Raw genomic sequence first — 18,757 nt, 5'->3', positions numbered from 1 at the left:
AATAGAGAAGGAGGCAAACCATGAGAGATGCTTAATTCTAAGAAAGAAGCTGAGGGTTGCTGGAGGGGAGGGAGGTGGGGGATAGGGTAATTGGGGGAGGGACGTTAAGGAGGGCACTTAATGTAATGAGCACTGGGTGTCATATGCAATTGATGAATGACTAAGTTCTACCCCTGACACTAATAATATAGTCTTTGTTAACTAAATTCAATTTAAATAAAGAATAAAAAAAAAGAAGTGGAAATGCTGGATCATATGGTAATTTCATTTTTAAGTTTTTGAAGATCCTCTATGCTATTTTCCATAGTGGCTGCACCAATTTACATTCCCACCCACAGTGCACACGGGTTCCCCTTCCTCCCCATCCACACAAGCATTTGTTAATCCTTGTCTTTTTAGTGATGGCCATTTGAACAGGCATGCTGTGATATCTCATCATGATTTAGATTTGCATTTCCTTAATGACTAGTGACTGTTGAGCATCTTTTCATGTACCTGTTGACCTTTCGCTTATCTTCTTTGGAGAAATGTCTATTCAGATCCTTGGCCCATTTTTTTTTTTTTTAAGATTTTATTTATTTATTTGACAGAGAGAGATCACAAGCAGGCAGAGAGGCAGGCAGAGAGAGAGGAGGAAGCAGGCTCCCTGCTGAGCAGAAAGCCCGATATGGGGCTCGATCGCAGGACTCTGAGATCATGACCTGAGCCGAAGGCAGCGGCTTAACCCACTGAGCCACCCAGGCGCCCCCCTTGGCCCATTTTTAAATGGGTTATTTGGTTTCTTAGCTTTTGAGTTGTAAATGAAGCTCATTCTTGCCCTGCTAAGTTGACCAAAGAAGCCAGTGTTCCAGATGGTGAGGTTAAAGCATGGTGGAGCCTCTGATAGTCAGGATTGCTGAATCCTGCCCACCCACATTTTGCCCAAATGAGACATGAAATATTATGGCGCTAACTCCCCCCAAATATTTCAGACTTTTATTGAGGCATATATCATAAAATGCCTAGATGTTAAGGTTACACTTGATGAGTATTGACGAATGTGTATGTCATGTAGCCAATACCTTAAGTTTTATTTTCCTATCAATTTCCATCCCCCTTCCCAGACAACAATGTTTTATAATTTTCAAAGTACAAGTCTCGCATGTCTTTGGTTAAGTGTATTCCTAAGTGTTCTATTCTTTTTGATGCTATCATAAGCAGAATCTTCTTAATTTCATTTTTGGATTGTTTGCTCTAAGTGTATAGAAATAGAACTGATTTTCATACATTGACCGTATGTTCTGAAAACTTGCTGAACTTGTTTATTAGTTCTGTTGAGTGTGTGTGTGTGTATGTGTGTGTATGTGTACTCCTTAGGAATTTCTATATATAAGACCATGTCATCTGCAAGTAGAGATACTTCTTTTCCAATCTGGATGACTTTTATTTCATTTTCTTATCTATCTGCCTTGGTCAGAACCTCCAGTGCAATATTGAATAGAAGTGATGAAAGCAGACATCCTTGTCTTTTTCCTGATCTTATGGAGAAAGCTTCCTTTTGGCTTTTGACACTGACAAAGAAAATTACTTTTCTTACTTTTCTACTCTACCAGCCCTTCTCTTCCTCTTGTTTGCTTCTGGAGAAACCAATCTAAGAGAAGCCACTCACTCAAGGCTCTCTCCCAAACACCCTCTATACTAGTTGCTAAGGTATTAATTCCAATAAAATCTTTCGATAATAATAGTGATCACTGACTTAGTTCACTAAGGTGCCAAGCTCTGGGTAAGCATTCTGCACAATGTTCCCCATCACTTTTATATTCATCAGAAAACTGAGGTGAAAAGACATTTAATAACATGCTCAGGGCAAAAGTCTAGATAGAGGCAGGGCTCAGCCTTGCACCCATCTCACATGGTCACACCTCACTGCTCTCTTCAGACCCTGTGCTGTTCTCCAGGTACCACACTGCTCAAGAGTCTCCTTGGCTCCCCTAGGTCTCATAGTCACTTCTAGGTGATGCCACATTTAAAGGAAGCCTGGGGAGGGAAGTATTTCTTTCCCCAAGTGCAGAATTTTATTTTATTTCCCTCTTATTATTCTGAAAAATTTCAAACCATAGGAATATTAGGTCCATTATTAAACGAAACGAGCCTGAGACAAAGTGAAAGTTATTTAAAGCTTTATTTTATGCCAAGTATTAGAAGTCAGACTGATCAGCCAGGGCCATCTCCAAAGAGAGCGACCACCCTCAGCTTACAGGCTTAAGAATTGACTGACAGACCGGTCAGGGCTACCTCTGAAGAGAGCGACTCCCCCCAATCTTACAGGCTACCTTTTATTGGGTAAAACTGCAACCCATATCTTGGTATCTCAACCTACTGGGTTTGTGTGTCTCTTGCTGATAGGCTAGTTCCATCCGGTCTGGTGACTTGTTATTCAAGATTACCCCATACCAGGAACCGTTACAAACAGTACTTTCTGGGAAGGCTTAGTCAGTTAACATATTCAGTGTGAATAATAAGATCATCGTCCTTCCCAAGATGGAGTCATTTAGGTTTGGGCAAGACCTTCTCACTGTTACAAACAGTATTTCATACCGATTAGATGTCTCCATCTGGCCTGACTCGTCCTTGTATTCTGGGCTCTGCTATCAGGAACTAGCCGACTACATTTTACTGGTTTCCTGGACTTGCTTCTAAGTAAGTCTCTCTGGGGGCGGGGGGGGGGGAAGGTCAATTTAAGTTTACTGCACAAACAACAAAATGGCTATTTAACCAAGATGGAGTCGCTCTGGCTAAATAGGTCCTCACGAGGAACAGTGAAAGACAATAAAATGGACTCTAATACATATTTCACCTAGATTCACTTATCATTAACATTTTTTCTGAAACATTTGAGTTTAAGCTACAGAAACTTTGACACCCTACCCCTAAATACTTCCTTCAGCATGCATCTCCCAGGAACAAGAAAATAAACATTAGTTCAATAATATCACCTAGGATCTTGTTCTATATCTAAAACTTTTGCAATCTTCCCAAATACTCTTTTTACAGTGTCATTGCTGTTGTTTTGACTGTTGTCATTTTTATCCAGGATCTCATCAAGATTGTCGGTTGCATTTCATTTTTCTGCTTCTTTCATCTTTTTTAAACTACCCCTCCTTTTTGTCTTTTTGCTTTGTTTTGTTTTTCATGACATTGACCTTTTGGAAGAGTCCAGGATAGTTGTTTCGTAAGAGTTTTCACATGGGGGAGTTGCCTGATGGTTTCCTTGTGATTAAATTCAGGTCACACATTTTTGACAACAATACCCTAGGGGATCTGTATGTATTCCTTATTGCATGACATCAGGAGGGACATCAAGTCAGGTTGTCCTCCTCTAGGTATGCTAAATTTGGCCTTTTAAGGCCGTGATTCCTAGGTCTTGTAATTGTGATACAGTTTTCCCTTTGTAATAATTAAGAAATCTCTGGTGGAACTTGCAGGTTACCTGAATATCCTGCTCTCCAACCACCAATCGCTTTTTTTTGGGGGGGGGGGGGATGAGTTTTGCCTGATTCAGTTAATTCACTGAGGCTTGCAAAATGGTGATTTTCAAATCTCACATTTATTTGTTGGCATTCTTTTGTAAAATTTCCCCTCCTCCCCACCTTCTCTTTCTTTTAACACATGGACTATTGGATTTTTAAAAAATTATGTCATAAGCTCAAAATTATGTTATAAGTTCAAAATGTCAAATTGCTATATTGCTCAAATTGTTCCAAGTTTGGCCAGTGGGGGGCAAAGTTTTCTAACCAGCCACATTGTTGCACAGAAAGAAATTGGAATTCTATTATAAAGAAGGAGAGAATGGGTATTGGGCAGCAACTAGTGGGCTTGTTACAAAGGCCTCATTTTCCTGACCCTTACAGTGGGACAATAACTCTTTCTGGATGATTTCCAGGACTAAATGGATTGGTCTCGGATTAAGTACACATGAGGTGCTCCTGTGTCATAGAACCTGTCACAAAGAAGGCCTTCAAAAAAATATACAACTCCCTTCCCTTCTTTTCCTCTGCATCCCTATGCCACTGCCTTTATTCAAACTCTCATCCTACTTTAGATTTATAATGTCATGTTATCTTCTCCGTTTGCACCCAGGGTTTCTCATCTGTGAAATGGGGGTACAGAAATTGTTGGGTCAGCAGGGGACCTAGCTAGGCTGCTGGCAATGGAAGTTCCATTCTAAGTCTTGTGGAAACCGGATTCTCTCCCAGGATGTGGCGTGCAGTTGGGGAGGGGGAGACCATACAGTCTCATGCTCAGACATGTGGTTCTGACTCCTGTTTTGCAGAAATCAGTTCAGTGTGTTACTTCATCATCTGACCCAGAAGTGAAATCCAACCCTTTCCTAGGTTCTTCCCACAGCCATAGATGTTCGGATGTTTGAGAGACTTTCAAAAGCCTGTGGAGCGTGTGGTGGACACTTAAAGTACCCCACTTAGGGTTTTCCCTAGCCGGTGAGGCCATCCCAAAGCTTGTGTGGTTGTGGGCTGTTGACAGCTCACAGATGCTCCTTCACTGGGTCATTGTGCTGGGCTGCTGATAACTGACCAACATGGCAGACAGAAGGCCTGTCGCCTTGTCGTAGGATGAGACGAATTCTGGATATAATTTATTCTCCAGAGCACCACCCCCACCTCAGCACTGCCCAGCATTAAAATGAAGCCAGTCTCCAGCTCTGACCACATCTTTCCTTAGCCTTCCCCCCACCTCATCCTGTTCTCTTACTTCCTTTTCCCTGAGGCACTTCTCCAATAAATCACTTGAACCAGAATCACCTTCTCAAGCTCTATTTATATGGAAGAAATGGAGGATAGAAAGGAAGGAGCGAGATTTGCAAATCAACGTATTTTGAATGAAAGTAGCAGATACCTTTGTTCATAAAAATCCTCTAGCCCTACATCTGGAATGTTCACTGGTTTCTTCACCCAAGCTATTCTCACTGGTCTCTTTCATTCACTCTCTCTCCTCCTCACCCCTTCTTTTCCAGGTTCCCAAAAGCAGCTCCAAATGATTCTTGCTATTTCTCGTAGCAACTCGGTTCTAGATTCCAAACTGAGCTCCAGGCCCACTTTGGTAAATCAAAACCATTTAGCAACTTGGTTGAACAAAAGGGTGCTTCATTCAAGGTCACTGTGGCTGTAAATTGCAATCATTTGTGTTCCTCCATTACACATATGATCCTGTGTAAGAAGCACAAACACAATGCTCGGTACATTGCACTCAATGCATGACATGTGTGCTCCTTGGCCAATGTTTCCTAAATGCTTATGATCGTTCACTGTTTTCTCAGGACATTTAGAATAAAACTCTGACCTGGCCTACAAGGCCCTACATAATCTGAGCCCTTCTTGCTCCACTGACCTCCTTGCCTCTGGCTTTCCTCTGCTCCCTTCTCACTTTCCATTCAAGTAGCTCTTTCTATTTCTTGAATGGGGCAAGATTTTCCCTGCCTCAGGGCCTTTGCACTGGTTGGTTCCCAGCCAAGTTCTTCCCCCATCTTCTCCTGGCTAACTCCTACTCATCCTTAGGTTTCAGTTAAAATGCTTCTTTCTCAGAGAGGTTGCTGTGGTCTCTCAAATTAAAGGGGGTCCCCTCCTATTAGTTTCTTTCAAGGTATTGTGATGTAGTATTCTGTTTTTGGCACTTATCACAGTGCTTAGTAAGCTTATTTACATGCTTGCTTGTTTGTGTTTTCATTGGTTCCTTTCATTATATCTAAATTTCACTAAAGGAGGATATGTCTTGTTTGTCCTTACATTCTCCGCGGCTAGTTCAAATGCTTGCTCAGTGCTTGGTGAGCGCTGCTCAGCAGGAGTTTGCTGAAGGAACCAAGCAGCAAACCTCGCAAAGGTCGCCCTCACATGCTTGGCTCAACCTCCTCGGTGAGCTTCTGGCCTTAGAACCTCACCCTTGGCTCTGCTTCAAGGGCGATCTTTCCAGGGGCTGCTTCACTTCAACACGCTTTTCACCGCCTAGGTACCACGCCTCCGCGTGATCCCTAGTTACAGTGGGGATGTCCAAGCTGGGACAGATGGGCAGTCCAAGCTGTCTAGACTACAACCCCCACAATACCCCGCGGGCAGGCGCCACATGACTGGTTGAGCCTCTAACGGCGGCCAATAGGACATGCCTTTGTTGGCTTGTGCCCCAGCAGCCCGAGTCCCGGGAAACGCTGGGCCCGTAGGGAGCTGCAATTCGGCGTTCGGCCGGTTGCTCTGGAGCCGGTTAGCGTGGCCGCCTGCCCGCTCGCCTCCAGTCATGGGGAGCACCGAAAGCAGCGAGGCCCGCAGGGTGTCCTTCGGAATGGACGAGGAGGAGCGGGTCCGGGTGCTGCAGGGCATCCGGGTGAGCGGGCCGCCGGCGGGCGCGACGAGCTAGCGCGGCCTGGGCCGGGCGGGCGTGGAGGGCTTGGGCCGGCCTGAGGGGAGGTTCGGGCCCGAGAGCGGGCGGGCGCGTCTCGCTCGTTGAGCCCCCCTAACGCCCGGGTGGCGAGCGTCTCTCTCTCCGCCGTGTACATGAGGGACCTGAGGCTCGGGGGATGCACGGGGTTGGCCACCCTGCAGTGGTCGCCTTCAGGCTTCACCAGCCTGGCATCGGGATAGAAAGAGCGGAGAACGGGAGAGGTGGGGAGGCTACATCCCAGCTCCTGTTGACTCGTTGTAGACCTGAATTTCTTCCGCTGCACTCCGTGCACGCGGCTTGTTCTGTATACGTGAGATGCTTCCAAGTCCAGGACAACGCAACAGCCTCTTAATTGAGGCTCTTCGCTTCTCAACACTGCAGCCAAAGAAGCAGTTAAAAAGTTGTGAATCATATCATATACCCCTCCCCTTGCTAAAAAACCCTCCAGTGGATGCCCAGCGCATTTAAGATGAAGAGGAACCACCTTACGTTGCTTTACAAGGCTGGTGCAGCTGCCCTGTGTGACCACATCTCACGCCAGTTCCCTCCCTCTTCCCTCTCTTTACTAGCCTCCCGACTGCAAGATGTTAGTTTGGTCCAAGCACAGGACCTCCCTCTGCATTTGCTGTTTTTTCTCCCCTAGCTTTCTTAGATCTAGCTCTTGTTACAGTTTGAGTATCATCTGAGTATCTTTCGGTGACCACCCACCTAAAGTAGCTTTCCACCCCCACTGTCACACATTTTTTTTTCATAGTAGGCATTGCCATTGGAAACTTTAATTGATAATTTACTTGCTTATTGTGTCTCCCACCACAGTGTAAACTCTTTGAGACTAAGGCTTTTGTCTGATTCAAGACTCTGTCCCCAGAACCTAGAAGAAGAATAAAAATAGCTCACATTTGAGCGCTTAGTGGGGACCGTGGGTTCCACTGAATCCTTTACAGACAACCTCTCATTTACTTTTCAACAGCCCTGTGAGAGAGGTAGAATCCTATTTGCCCATTTTATAGAGTAAGGACAAGCTAGACACTGAGAGGTGAAGTAACTTATCCAAGGTCACCTAGGTGACAAGTGGGAGAGCCGGGTGAAGTAGGCCAACTCCAGGGCCTGTTCATTGATTGACTGTTGCCCCTTCTGCACCTGTGCACTGCACGTGGTGGTTTGTAAATGATTGTTGAGTGGTTTAAATGGATGAACCCAGTGAAACAGCGGCCGGTCAAGTTGAAATAAAATGCACAAAGCTGGGTGAAGTTGAATTGGTTAATAAGGGAGTAGATCAGGAAAAAACATCAGGGGGTCTGACTTCTGGGCAGATGCTCATTAGGTGGGTGGCCTTGGGCGAACAACTTACTTTTGAGTCCCACTGACCACATTTCTAAGAGAGTTGAGGGAGGGTGTAATAATCCTAGGAACTGCCTAGTATAAGACGAAGATGAGTGTGGAAGTGCTTAGAAGTGGTAGTGTTTGGTGATGGCCTCTATTCTTAGGCTAGTGTAGTACTTAGCACATTTGGTGCTTGCTGGATGTCATCTAGTCTTGACCTGGCTTGAGGGAAGACAAAATAGGGAGGAGATTGCTCATGTTTGAAGACTGAGAGGGGCTCTCTCGCCTTTGTCACCTGGTATCCAGTGTTTGCGAATGCTGGATAGTTAGGTCAGGCAGGGTCTTCTAAGATTCAAGGGTGTCCCTTTGAAGGCGAGTTCCTCTAAGTTGACGGAAGATCATCATTTGGGGGGATATCCTAACAGACTAGTGTATTTTATTTCTAGTTACCTTAACAATTCTGCAAAGTATAAGTTCTCTTTAAAGATGGGAGAGTCAGGCTTAGAGCTGTTAAAGAATTCATCCAAGGTGTTAACCTACCTGAGTCACTGATGGGACTTTAGTGCAGATCTTTTGGGTACAAGAAAAAGCCTTTTCTCACTACTCCAAGCAACCTCCCTCAGTGATATGCAAGGCAGCCTGATAATTGTGCGTCAAAACCTCTACCTGTTTTGACAGAGTGCTGGGACCCCATTTAGTTCTCCCAGGGACTGTTGAAACTAGAGGGAGCTTTGGTGACTCTGAATGCTGGGCAGACTCATCAAAGAGAATGACTTCCTGAGAGACACACAACGGGGTGCATGGCCCTTCCTTCCTTCCTTCCCTCCTTCCTTCTTTTCTTCCACTTGTGTGCCTGTTTTTGGACAGGGAGATTTGAGATAGGAGGTGATAGCAGTGAAGTGTTTTGGTGTAGGGGCTTTTTCTACTAGCAGAGTTACTTGAGGGTTGGGGAGTACACCTTGTTCTTAAGCTGGCAAGTAAAAATCACTAGAGAAGATCATTGGATGAACCAAGTGAGAAGTTACTTTAGTAGAAGGTAGATGCCAAAGAAGACTGTCTGCCCCAGGCCCTTCAGAGAAAGTTAAATATTCTTGAAGACCACTCATATTTAATCCCCAGGCCCTGATCTTGAAGAGGGCTCTAGTTCCCTTAAGATTCAATGCTAGGGCCTTGCTACTTTGCACACTTATTTGCATAAATTTACATATTGAGTTCAAGCCCTAATTCCATGGAAGGTAAAAGAAATTTAATTAATGCAAAACGCTGCAATTATATTCAACTCCAGTTTTCAGTGCAAGCATGTGTGAAATACATGAAGATTTCATTTTATCCAGTATGTTTAACCTCATCCTCCAATGGAGAAGGCACACACATGGCAATAATGTCCTGTGTGTGCCCACTTTTCCTCTTCTCTGCCTCATGGGAGCAGCCATATTTGGAAATTCAGATGAATTTGGTTGCTTTTCAACATGTAGACTCACCGTTCTCCACCCTTTTCCCCTTTCAACTGCTCAGCTGCCTGCCATTCTTCCCAAGTCACCTCCTGGCCTGCTGCATGATACCTGTGTCCCCAGGCTCATTACGCTCTCAGAGCTACATCACATTTACCATTATCCATTGCTTCCACGAGGCAAATCTGGACCACTGCTGAGGGGAGGACCAAGGAGGATGTAGTAAGGTGCATAAGAAACAGTCCTCAAACATGCCATTGCCAGAGAAGTCATGTGCTTGAGCATTGCACCTATAGCCACCATTTGTCATCCAGCACCTCCGTAAATGTTTCCTGCTAATGGGTGACTTGCCAGGCGCTGGGTCTGGCCTTGCAGAGACTATAAGGGATGAAGCATAAGGTCCTTGGCCTCATGGACCTCAGCCCAATAGCAGGAGCAAACCAAAAGAAAGCAAAAAAAGAGGCAAACTAATAAAAAACTGCAAGTGTTGTGAGGGAAACAAAAGTGTGCAATGTAATGGGGCTCCCTGCTTGAGGCAGGATGACAGACACTGCTACCCTGAGGAGGGGACACTGAAGATGTGCCTGAGCTGGCTCTGAGAAGCATGTGCTGTGCTGTGTTTTCCGAGCACCAGCTTAGACATTCCCCTTGCCAACCATGTGAGCTGTTCGCCCCGTCTCAGACATGACACAGGTTCAAGGAGGTGAAGTAACCCAAGGTCACAGCTAGTTAGTGGTAGCATTGCAGGCACAAACATGCCAGCTCCACAGGTCCTGTTTGTGGCAGCCACAGGGGTTGGGATGTTGAAGAAAGATGGCCAGGTGTTGAGCCTAGACAGGTGGTGGGCCCTGAATGCCAGGGAGGGCTGTCTGCAGGTTTCCTTGGAAGCAGCGTCGCAGGTCTGTAATCAGGAGTGGCTCTTTGGAAAGATATTACTTGATGATGGTGATTTTTCTTTTCTTTTTTAAAAATAGCATTTTTGAGATGTCTTTTATGTGTAAAATTCACCCATTTGAATGATTGCTAGCACATTTATGGAGTTGAGCAACTGTCACCACAATCGGATTTTAGCACATTTATTCACAAGACCTAAAAAGATCCTTTGGGCCTGTTTGCAGCCACTCCTCACTCTCATCCCCAGCCCCAGGTAACCACTAATCCTTCTGTTGCTATGAATTTGGTTTTTCTGGACATTTCGCATATATGCACTTACACATCTTTTTTATTTGGCTTCTTTCACTTAGCATAATGTTTCTGGTGTTGGCTTATTGATGTAGCATGTATCAGTACTTTGTTCCTTTTTATTGCCTGGCTGTACTTTGGTTTTGTTTATCCAGCCGCTAGCTGATGGACATTGGGTTTGTTCTCAGTTCTTCACTGTTATGAATAATGTTGCTGTGAACATGTGTATACAAGCTTTTATGTGTGTTTGTGGACACATATTTTCCTTTTTCTTGGATAGATACCTAAGAGTAGAATTGCTGGGTCATTCTGTTTATGAATTTGGTGAGTTGTTAGGTTTAACTTTTTAAGAAACTGTCAAAATGTTTTCTAAAGTGACTCAACCATTTTATATTTCCACTGGCAATAGATGAGGGTTCCATTTTCTCCATATCTTCACCAACACTTGTTATTGTTTATCTTTTTGATTACAGCCATTCTAGTGGGTGTGAAATGGTATTTCATTGTGGTTTGAACTTACATTTCCCAGGTATCTAATGTTGAACATCATTTCATAGGCTTATTTGCCATTCATATATTTTCTTTGGTAAAATATGTATTCAGATATTTTGCCCACTTTTCCTATTTTTTATTAATAAGTTATAAGATTTCTTTATGGTACATACAAGTCCTTTATCATATTACACATTGCAAATATTTTCTCCCAAAGTGTGGCTCATCTTTTCATTTTCTTAATGGTGTCTTTGAAGTGCACACATTTTAATTTTGATGACGTTTACTCTATCAGTTGTTTTCTCTTATTACTTGTGCTTTTGGTGTCATACCTCAGAAATCTTTGCCTAATCCAATGTTATGGATATTTTCTCCTGCATTTTTTCCAAGAGCTTTATAGTTTTGGCTTTTATATTTAGTTCTATGATCCATTTTGAGTTAATTTTTATATATGTTATGAGGTAAGGCTTTAAATCAGGTATTGGCAAAGTTTTTCTATAAATGACCAGTTGGTAAATACTTTCTGCTTTGCTGACCAAAAGGTCTTTATCATCATTGCTACTCAGCTCTGCCATCGTAGGGTTGAAGCAGCCATAGTCAGTATGTGAACAAATGGGTGTGGCTATGTTCTAATAAAACTTTATTTATAAAATCAAGCATTGGGTTAGATTTGGCTCAAACACTAGAGTTTCTTATCCCTGATCTAAATCTATCTCTTTTTTTGGATGAAATATCTAAATTTTTCAAACTTGTTCAATTTTTTTCGAATTTTCAAAAGTGTTCAAATTTGTTGAAAAGACTATCATTTCCATTTCTCACTTTGGGAACTTTGTGAATATTAGTTGACCATAAACATAAGGGTTTATTTCTCGACTCTCAATTCTGTTGAGAGTTCCATTGATCTATATGCTATATGTCTATGCTAGTACAACACAGTCATGATTATTATAGCTTTGTAGTAAGTTTCAAAATTGGGAAATATAAAGATGCCAGTTTGTTTGTTTGTTTTTTAAGATTGTTTTGGCTGCTATGAGTGCTTTGCATTTCCATACACATTTTTGGATCAGTTGGCAGCTTCTCTTAAAAAACCCTATTGGGATTTTGACGGGGTTTGTCTTGCATCTGTAGATTACTTTGGGGAGAATTGCCATTTTAGCAATATGGAGTCCTCTGATCTATGAATATGAAATCTCTTTATTTAGATCTTTTAAAATTTTTTTCAGCAATGTTTTATACTTTCAGTGAACAAGTCTTAGCATTTCTTTAATTTCTTAAATTATTTATAATTTACACCTATTAAGTTAAAAATTGTTAAAATACTTAAAATATTGTATTCTTTTTGATGTTATTATGAGTGTAATTGTTTCTTAATTTTGGGGTTCTTCAATTGCCAGTATGTAGCAATACAACTGATTTTTTTGTATATTGATCCTGTATCCTGTAACCTTGCTGAACTCATTTATTCAAGTAGTTTTTTTCTGTGAATTTTATATAGCTAGAATCATGCTGACTATAAATAAGGAAAGTTTTAACTTCTTCCTTTCTAGCCTGGATATCTTTTTTTTTCTTTCATTTTCATCCTTTATTGCATTGGCTAGAACCTTTAGTACACTATTAAATAGAAGTGGTGACAGTGAATACCCTTGCCTTGCTCCTGGACTTAGGAAACATTGTCTTCCACCATGAAGTATGTTAGCTGTAGGTTTTTCATAATTGTCTTTTATAAGATTGATGGTTTTATCTTTTAATATTCTCAGTTACTTTTTTCTCTCTGTTATTATATCCTGTTTGTTTGTAGGCTCTTGGCGTGCAAAGACTGTTTTATTTATTTAAGTGTCTGGCTTATTAGTATGTTGGATTGCATGCTTGGATTAATGAACTGATGATCCTTCTTTTAGCCAAGCTGACGATCTTTGGCATAATTTTACTTTTCTGTTTGTTTTACTTCCAAGCTTTAATACAAACTGGTTCCATTTGTATGCAGCACACTTTTCACCTTGGTATTGCCCTGTGAGATGCTTTTTGAGTCTCAGCATGAATGTTGATGCTCCCTATCATACTGCTTTACATTATATCCTTCATGGGGCACCTGGGTGGCTCAGTTGGTTGGGCGTCCGAGTTAGTTTCTAATCAGGTCATGATCTCATGGGTTGTGGGACCAACCCTCACCTCGGGCTCCATGCTCAAGCACGGAGTCTGCTTGAAAGAGTCTCTCCTGGGACGCCTGGGTGGCTCAGTTGGTTAAGCAGCTGCCTTCGGCTCAGGTCATGATCCCAGCGTCCTGGGATCGAGTCCCACATCGGGCTCCTTGCTTGTCAGGGAACCTGCTTCTCCCTCTGCCTCTGCCTGCCATTCTGTCTGCCTGTGCTCGCTCTCTCTCCCTCTCTCTCTCTGACAAATAAATAAATAAAGTCTTAAAAAAAAAAAAAAAGAAAGAGTCTCTCCCTTTGCTCCTTCCTTCCCCCCACACGCACATGCTCTTTTTCTCTCTCTCTCACTCTCAAATAAATAAATAAATCTTTGTATTATGTCCTTTAGCTTAGTTGATTGCTTAGAGGCAGTGTGGTTATTAATGTGTCTCAGGAAGACCTGGCCTTGGGGAGCCTAGGTGGTCAGTTAGTTAAGCATCTGCCTTTGCCTCAGGTTATGATCCCAGCATCCTGGGATTGAGCCCCGCATCGGGCTCCCTGCTTTGTGGGGAGCCTGCTTCTCTCTCTCCCTCTGCCTGCCTCTCCCCCTCATTGTGCTCTCTCTCTCTCTCTCTCTCTCTCTCTCTGTCGTATAACTAAATAAATAAATCTCTAGAAAAAGGAGAGGGAGAAGGGAGACAGGTAGACCTGGCCTTGAGCTCTAACACTCAAGGTAGTAAGTCTCTCTTCTTATATGCAGGATGTACCTATTTAGCCTAGGTGCCTTGAAGGGGTTGGATCACAAGTCCTCTCCAGACTTCCCCAGCTTTAACACTCTATCTGGCTGACCATTTGGAGGAATGTAGTTAATGGGGCCACAGTAGGAAATGCCAACTTGGAAAGTCAGGAAATGGATGGCCAAGGTCCCTACACTTTTCTGTGAATGGTGTGCAGAGCCGGATGTCAGGTCCAGCAGGCATTGCTGGCCTGCATTGTTTGCCAGTCCTTGGGCTAGGTGTTTGCCCAGGTCTTATTCTTTTTGATGCTTCCTGAACATTGCATCTGACACATGGTGAGGTATCGGAAGACAAAGTAGAGCCAATTCTGCAGAGAACCAGAGCACTTTAAGTTTCTCTGCCTTTCCCCCATAGCTGCTGAGGAGTAGAGGATCATCTTCAAGACAGATGAAGACTCAGGTACCTGCATGTAGACATTTCCTTATGATCCTCCATTTACCTGTCTCAGGGGTTCTCAAACTCACTGTGTTCGAGGACAGTAAAGGGCTGGGCATACAACCACGCTGTACTTTAGGCGCAGATTTAGCAACTTTTGAGGGTTTTTTGAACATCCCTTAAATCTTCTCTTAGTAGTACTGCAGCGTAATCAGTAATGACGTTTGAATAGTATAAGAGTTAAGGTGATTTCTACCTTCCCTTCTTTCTGACTTTTGAATATAACCCATGTGTAAGATGAAATTCCATCCTAATAATACTCCCTAACTGTGTCACAGTATGGTGTTGAAGATCTTCCTTTGTAAAAGTAAAATCTATAAAGTCATGTAAATATAAGGAGAGTTGTTAACTCTAACTCTAAGTTCATCTTGGGTCAGTTCCCTCATTTGGGAGGCAAAGACGCTGCACTGGAAGCATCTTTGATCCTTCAGGTCTCCAGTCTACCTTTACCACCTCTTGGTGGGGGGTCACTGCACGCTCTCCTGCAGCAGCTCTGGTTTCCAGATCAAACCTGCCGCCTCTCTGTTTCTCTGCCTCTGGTGGAGGCTTCAGAATATTTCCTAGTTGAACCCTCTTTACCTTCTGCATCCTGGCCCTGGCCATTCTCTTTCATCCTCATTGATGAGCTGTTGACTTTTGGATTCTAAGTATCTAACCCAGAGCTGTCCCGTCCCATATCCCATGGGTGCATGTAATTCACTACATCGGCTTGAACTCACCTGCATCCCCCTCCTCTGCTTTCCTCAGAATCACTGGTGTTATGCTACGGATGGCTCCAACCAGCCAGTCCCTCAGCCAGAAAACTGGGTCCTGCATTCCCTTTTTTTTCTCTACATTCAGTGACAGATCTTGGCGTTTTCCCGTCTAGCCATTTCTCTTGTTTTTGCCTCTCTTTATCCTTGTTAACTCTTTATCTTTTTCTGGTCCATTCTGTCTTTCCTTGACCATCTGATAAATTGTTCTTTTTCCCAGTAGACTTGCCTCCCACAAATCTATACCTCCTAGTGCTAGCAGGGTCATTAAAAAAAACCAAAACAAAACATAAATTTTACTCTTGAATAGGCTTCAGGCGAATGGTATTACAGTTCTGGCGGTTCCAAAGGAGGCACGTAGGGAAAAAGTTCATCTCCCTTCCCACTTGTTTTGTCTATCTTGCTCTCTGCAGCAGTCACTTTTACCAGTGGGCCGTGCCAGTGATTGTGCAGAGTTAAAGCTAATTATGTCTCTCCCTTAGGTTAAAGGCAGATTCCAGGGCCTGGCTCACGGTGTCCTCTAGTGTGCTGGTGCCACTTGCTGCCTTTTGTTGCACGGGTCGGCTGAGAGGACACCTGCTCCTGATGTATTCTGAGCTGCTTTGTGCTTCTCTGCCTGTGACTCTGTTCCCCTTAGTCTGCAGTATTTTCTCTCCCTGTGACGGGCTAAATTCCTTGTCATCTTCTGGACCTTTCGGGTGTTACCTTCTGAAAGGCACCCTCTGTGGTATCACTCTGTCACCCCGGGCTGTCCCTGTCTGTGTCTTGCAGACTTTGTGCTCACCTCCCAGTGCTTATGGCGTGGGCAGAGATGATCTCTTCCTTGCTTCCTCCCTTACTGCCCTGGGAGCAGGAATCACATGTGTTTGTCTTTCTGTCCCCAGTACCTAGCTCAGAGCCAGTTTCTCTTATCCCAACCCATAAATCCAGAAACTTTGTGGTATTAATTGATTTGAATTGATTGCCAACATTTAGAACTTGGAGGCTTTACATCAATTCAATTTATAGCTCTTTGGGGGAAAAAATTGAAAGTCTGGTTCATGTTCCCATATGGCAGTACTTTCCTGGAGGTGTGAGGTAGTTGCCCTCTCTGGGGGATATGCTCTCATCACGGTCCCCACCATGTTGTCCTTGCACATATTTTTTACCCCTGCCAGGCCCATTCTATTAATTTTGTCGCTTGCCTGACGCCTGTGGACATTTGTGTTTGCCACGCTCAGTGTAGGAGGTCCCCGAGGGCTCTTCTTGTTCTGACATTCTGGGATTTAAATCTGTGGTGAGCAGCCGGTGGATCTAATTTGAGCTCATAGAAAACTGAAAGACTAGTGAACAAAATCTCCAAGGCAACAGCCTGAGGCAAGGAGAGGAATCTTTTTAGAACCACAAGATTGGGCCGTACCTCTACGGGGACTGGGGTGTTCAGGCACCAGGAGCTACTGACAGACTCAGCTTTCTGCAGGCTCATTCTTCTGGAAACTGCCCCAGGTGCTCAGCCTGACTGGAGAAGCCTGAGGCCCAGCTTGGAGAGGGTAGTGAGCTGCAGTTTATCTCCTGGCACCCTTTGGATCCTCAGACAGTGTCGCTCCAAATGGCCGTGGCCGTGGCTGCGCAGGCCTAGTTGTTGCCGACTCACCACAGAACCTCGGGCTAGCTGCCTCTCGGCACCGCAGCTTCTCCATCCTTGCTCAAGGAGGACAGCTCCTCTCCTGCCCAGAAGTGAGCTGGGGCTGGGGCTGTGCACTCGTTCGGTGAACATCAGAGCGTTTGCTAATGTAAAGAGTAACACTTAGGAAGCTGCCTCCACATTGCTGCTTCTCACATGTGTCTAGATGAGTAACATGTTAAGACTAAAAAAGTGCTCATTTTCATATTGACATTCTCCTAATTTAAGTAGGCTGTCTGTTTTATGAGTACCTAGTGCTCCCCCTCCCTCCCCCTCCGCAGGGGCTTGGTAAAGCATCATCAGTGGGGGTAGGGTGGGGAACATGACTTGCCAGTCTTTTTATTTTTCTTGAATTGGCCATTCTGAAAACATGGTCACTTGCCACATCAGAGTGGCTCTGTATTCCTGCCTTACTGCAGGTATCACTGTTAGGTGCCCAGGGTCGGGATCCATGTCTCGGCCTGAACACTGAAGACTTCCTGTGACCTTAGACGAGATGTCCCACCTCCCTGACTCCCAGTTTCTTCATCTCTAAGATGGGAATGCATTTAGCTTGGGGCCTGGCATGGGAGCTTGCTCAGTGGTTATTAGGTGGGCTGTTTCTATCATTATCTCTAAACAGGATCCCCTATCCCCTCTCCTGCGACTGAGTTCCTCCGCCCCAACTGTGAGCTTTGTTGCCCTGTTCTGGAGTCAGGGGCCATAACATCCACTCTCTGATCTGCCCTGCGGCACTCTGATGCCAAGGATTCCGTAATTTCTTTCTCCACAGGCAACCTCTTGCAGCAGCGTCCTGTGTAGTGTGTTTACTTGCCTGGGGAACGGTGCTGCCTGAATGGATTTAGAGTGTCACACACACACTTACAGAGCAGTGCTCCACTCAGCGACCGTGCCTCCCTCCCCAGTGAGCCAGGCCTGGGCCTTGCTGTCATCTTTCCCTTGTTCTTCCTTTAAGACTTCTTGCAAAAGGCATCTTATTTTTAAATGCCAACTGTTCATAATTTCTCATGAATCCTTTCAGGCTTTTTCCAAGCCTCCATATACAAGCACACTCTTTCCCTTTTTATAGCACAAATGAGAACATAGTGCATATACCACTTGGTAAATTGCTTTTTTCACTTGCCCTGTGCATTCATTCAGATGCCAGATCCCCAGTTACTTCACTTTGCAACCACCCTCCGCCCCGACTCCTGCAGAGATGACACTTTCTAGGCCTCTCGCTTCTGATGTGCAGTGTTTGCGGCAGCAACCCTGCCTCCAGCCCTCTGTGACCTCAACCCCTCTTGCTGCTTTGCCAGGCTAGTGTGTGTGAAGAGGAGATCGTGACCGAAGCCCTACTTAGAAAGTGTCAACGGCTCCCAGTTGACTGCAGAAAAAATTCCATTCTCCTCATCTTGTCCTTTAAGGCCCTCACCAGGTAGAGCCCGCCAGCCCTGCACCTCTTCCTTCCTTCATGGACCTGTGCTTGGTCCAGCCAAACCTCAGACGTCTCCCTCTGTGCCTTCTGTGTGTCCTTCCTCTCTGTAACACCCCTCAACTCCTACCCTTGTCTCTGGTCATCTGTTCAGGCCCATCTCAAGCTGTCTCAGGCTGACACTTAGGTGCTTCTGGAGAGCTCCTGAGTATGCTAGCTCAGCTTCTCTCACCTGACAGCTTAGCAGCTCATGTTTTCCAGGCCTTTCACCATCCCGCCCACCGCCCTGTCCCCCATCCAGCCATAAGCTCTTTGAGTACGAAGTTCTTGGCTTGTATCTTGACATATCCCATTGCAGTAGCTCAGTGGTATGGACCTGGGCCTTTAGTAAGTATTTCTCTAGTTCACATGTTTAACAAATATTTGAGCATTTCCAGTGTCTGGCCACTTTCTAGGGCCTGAAGATACAGCAAGGACAAAACAGAAGCCCACAGCCATTGTGTTCTGGTAGGAGTGATGACAAGCAGGTGGTTCACACGTGTATTCTGTCCCATGGGTGACAACCAGTGCTGTGAGAAATGAGGCCGAGGAAGGGAGAGAAGGAGTGATGGTGGGGTCATGACTTCAGATAGAGTTGGCAGGGATATGCAGAAGTGCCTTGTGGCCGTACCTACCTCTGACTGACTGGTGTGC

General features: G+C 44.5%; 1 protein-coding gene across 2 annotated transcripts in view; it reads left to right on the top strand.

The window, feature by feature from the left end:
• The first annotated feature begins 6,195 nt into the window (after positions 1-6,195).
• Positions 6,196-18,757, top strand: part of LOC111159074 (coiled-coil-helix-coiled-coil-helix domain containing 6) — a 244,275-nt gene continuing 231,713 nt past the window's right edge. For both annotated transcript variants that reach the window (XM_022521457.1, XM_022521458.1), the window contains exon 1: positions 6,196-6,369. In XM_022521457.1, coding sequence (XP_022377165.1) covers positions 6,283-6,369 — 87 coding nt within the window. In that variant the 5' untranslated portion in view covers positions 6,196-6,282. The remainder of the gene's footprint in view (positions 6,370-18,757) is intronic.

Source organism: Enhydra lutris, unplaced genomic scaffold (assembly GCF_002288905.1).
Source record: "Enhydra lutris kenyoni isolate GAN:26980312 unplaced genomic scaffold, ASM228890v2 scaffoldscaffold66, whole genome shotgun sequence".
Classification (NCBI taxonomy): Eukaryota; Metazoa; Chordata; class Mammalia; order Carnivora; family Mustelidae; genus Enhydra; species Enhydra lutris.
This window is presented reverse-complemented; position numbering and strand designations above follow the sequence as displayed.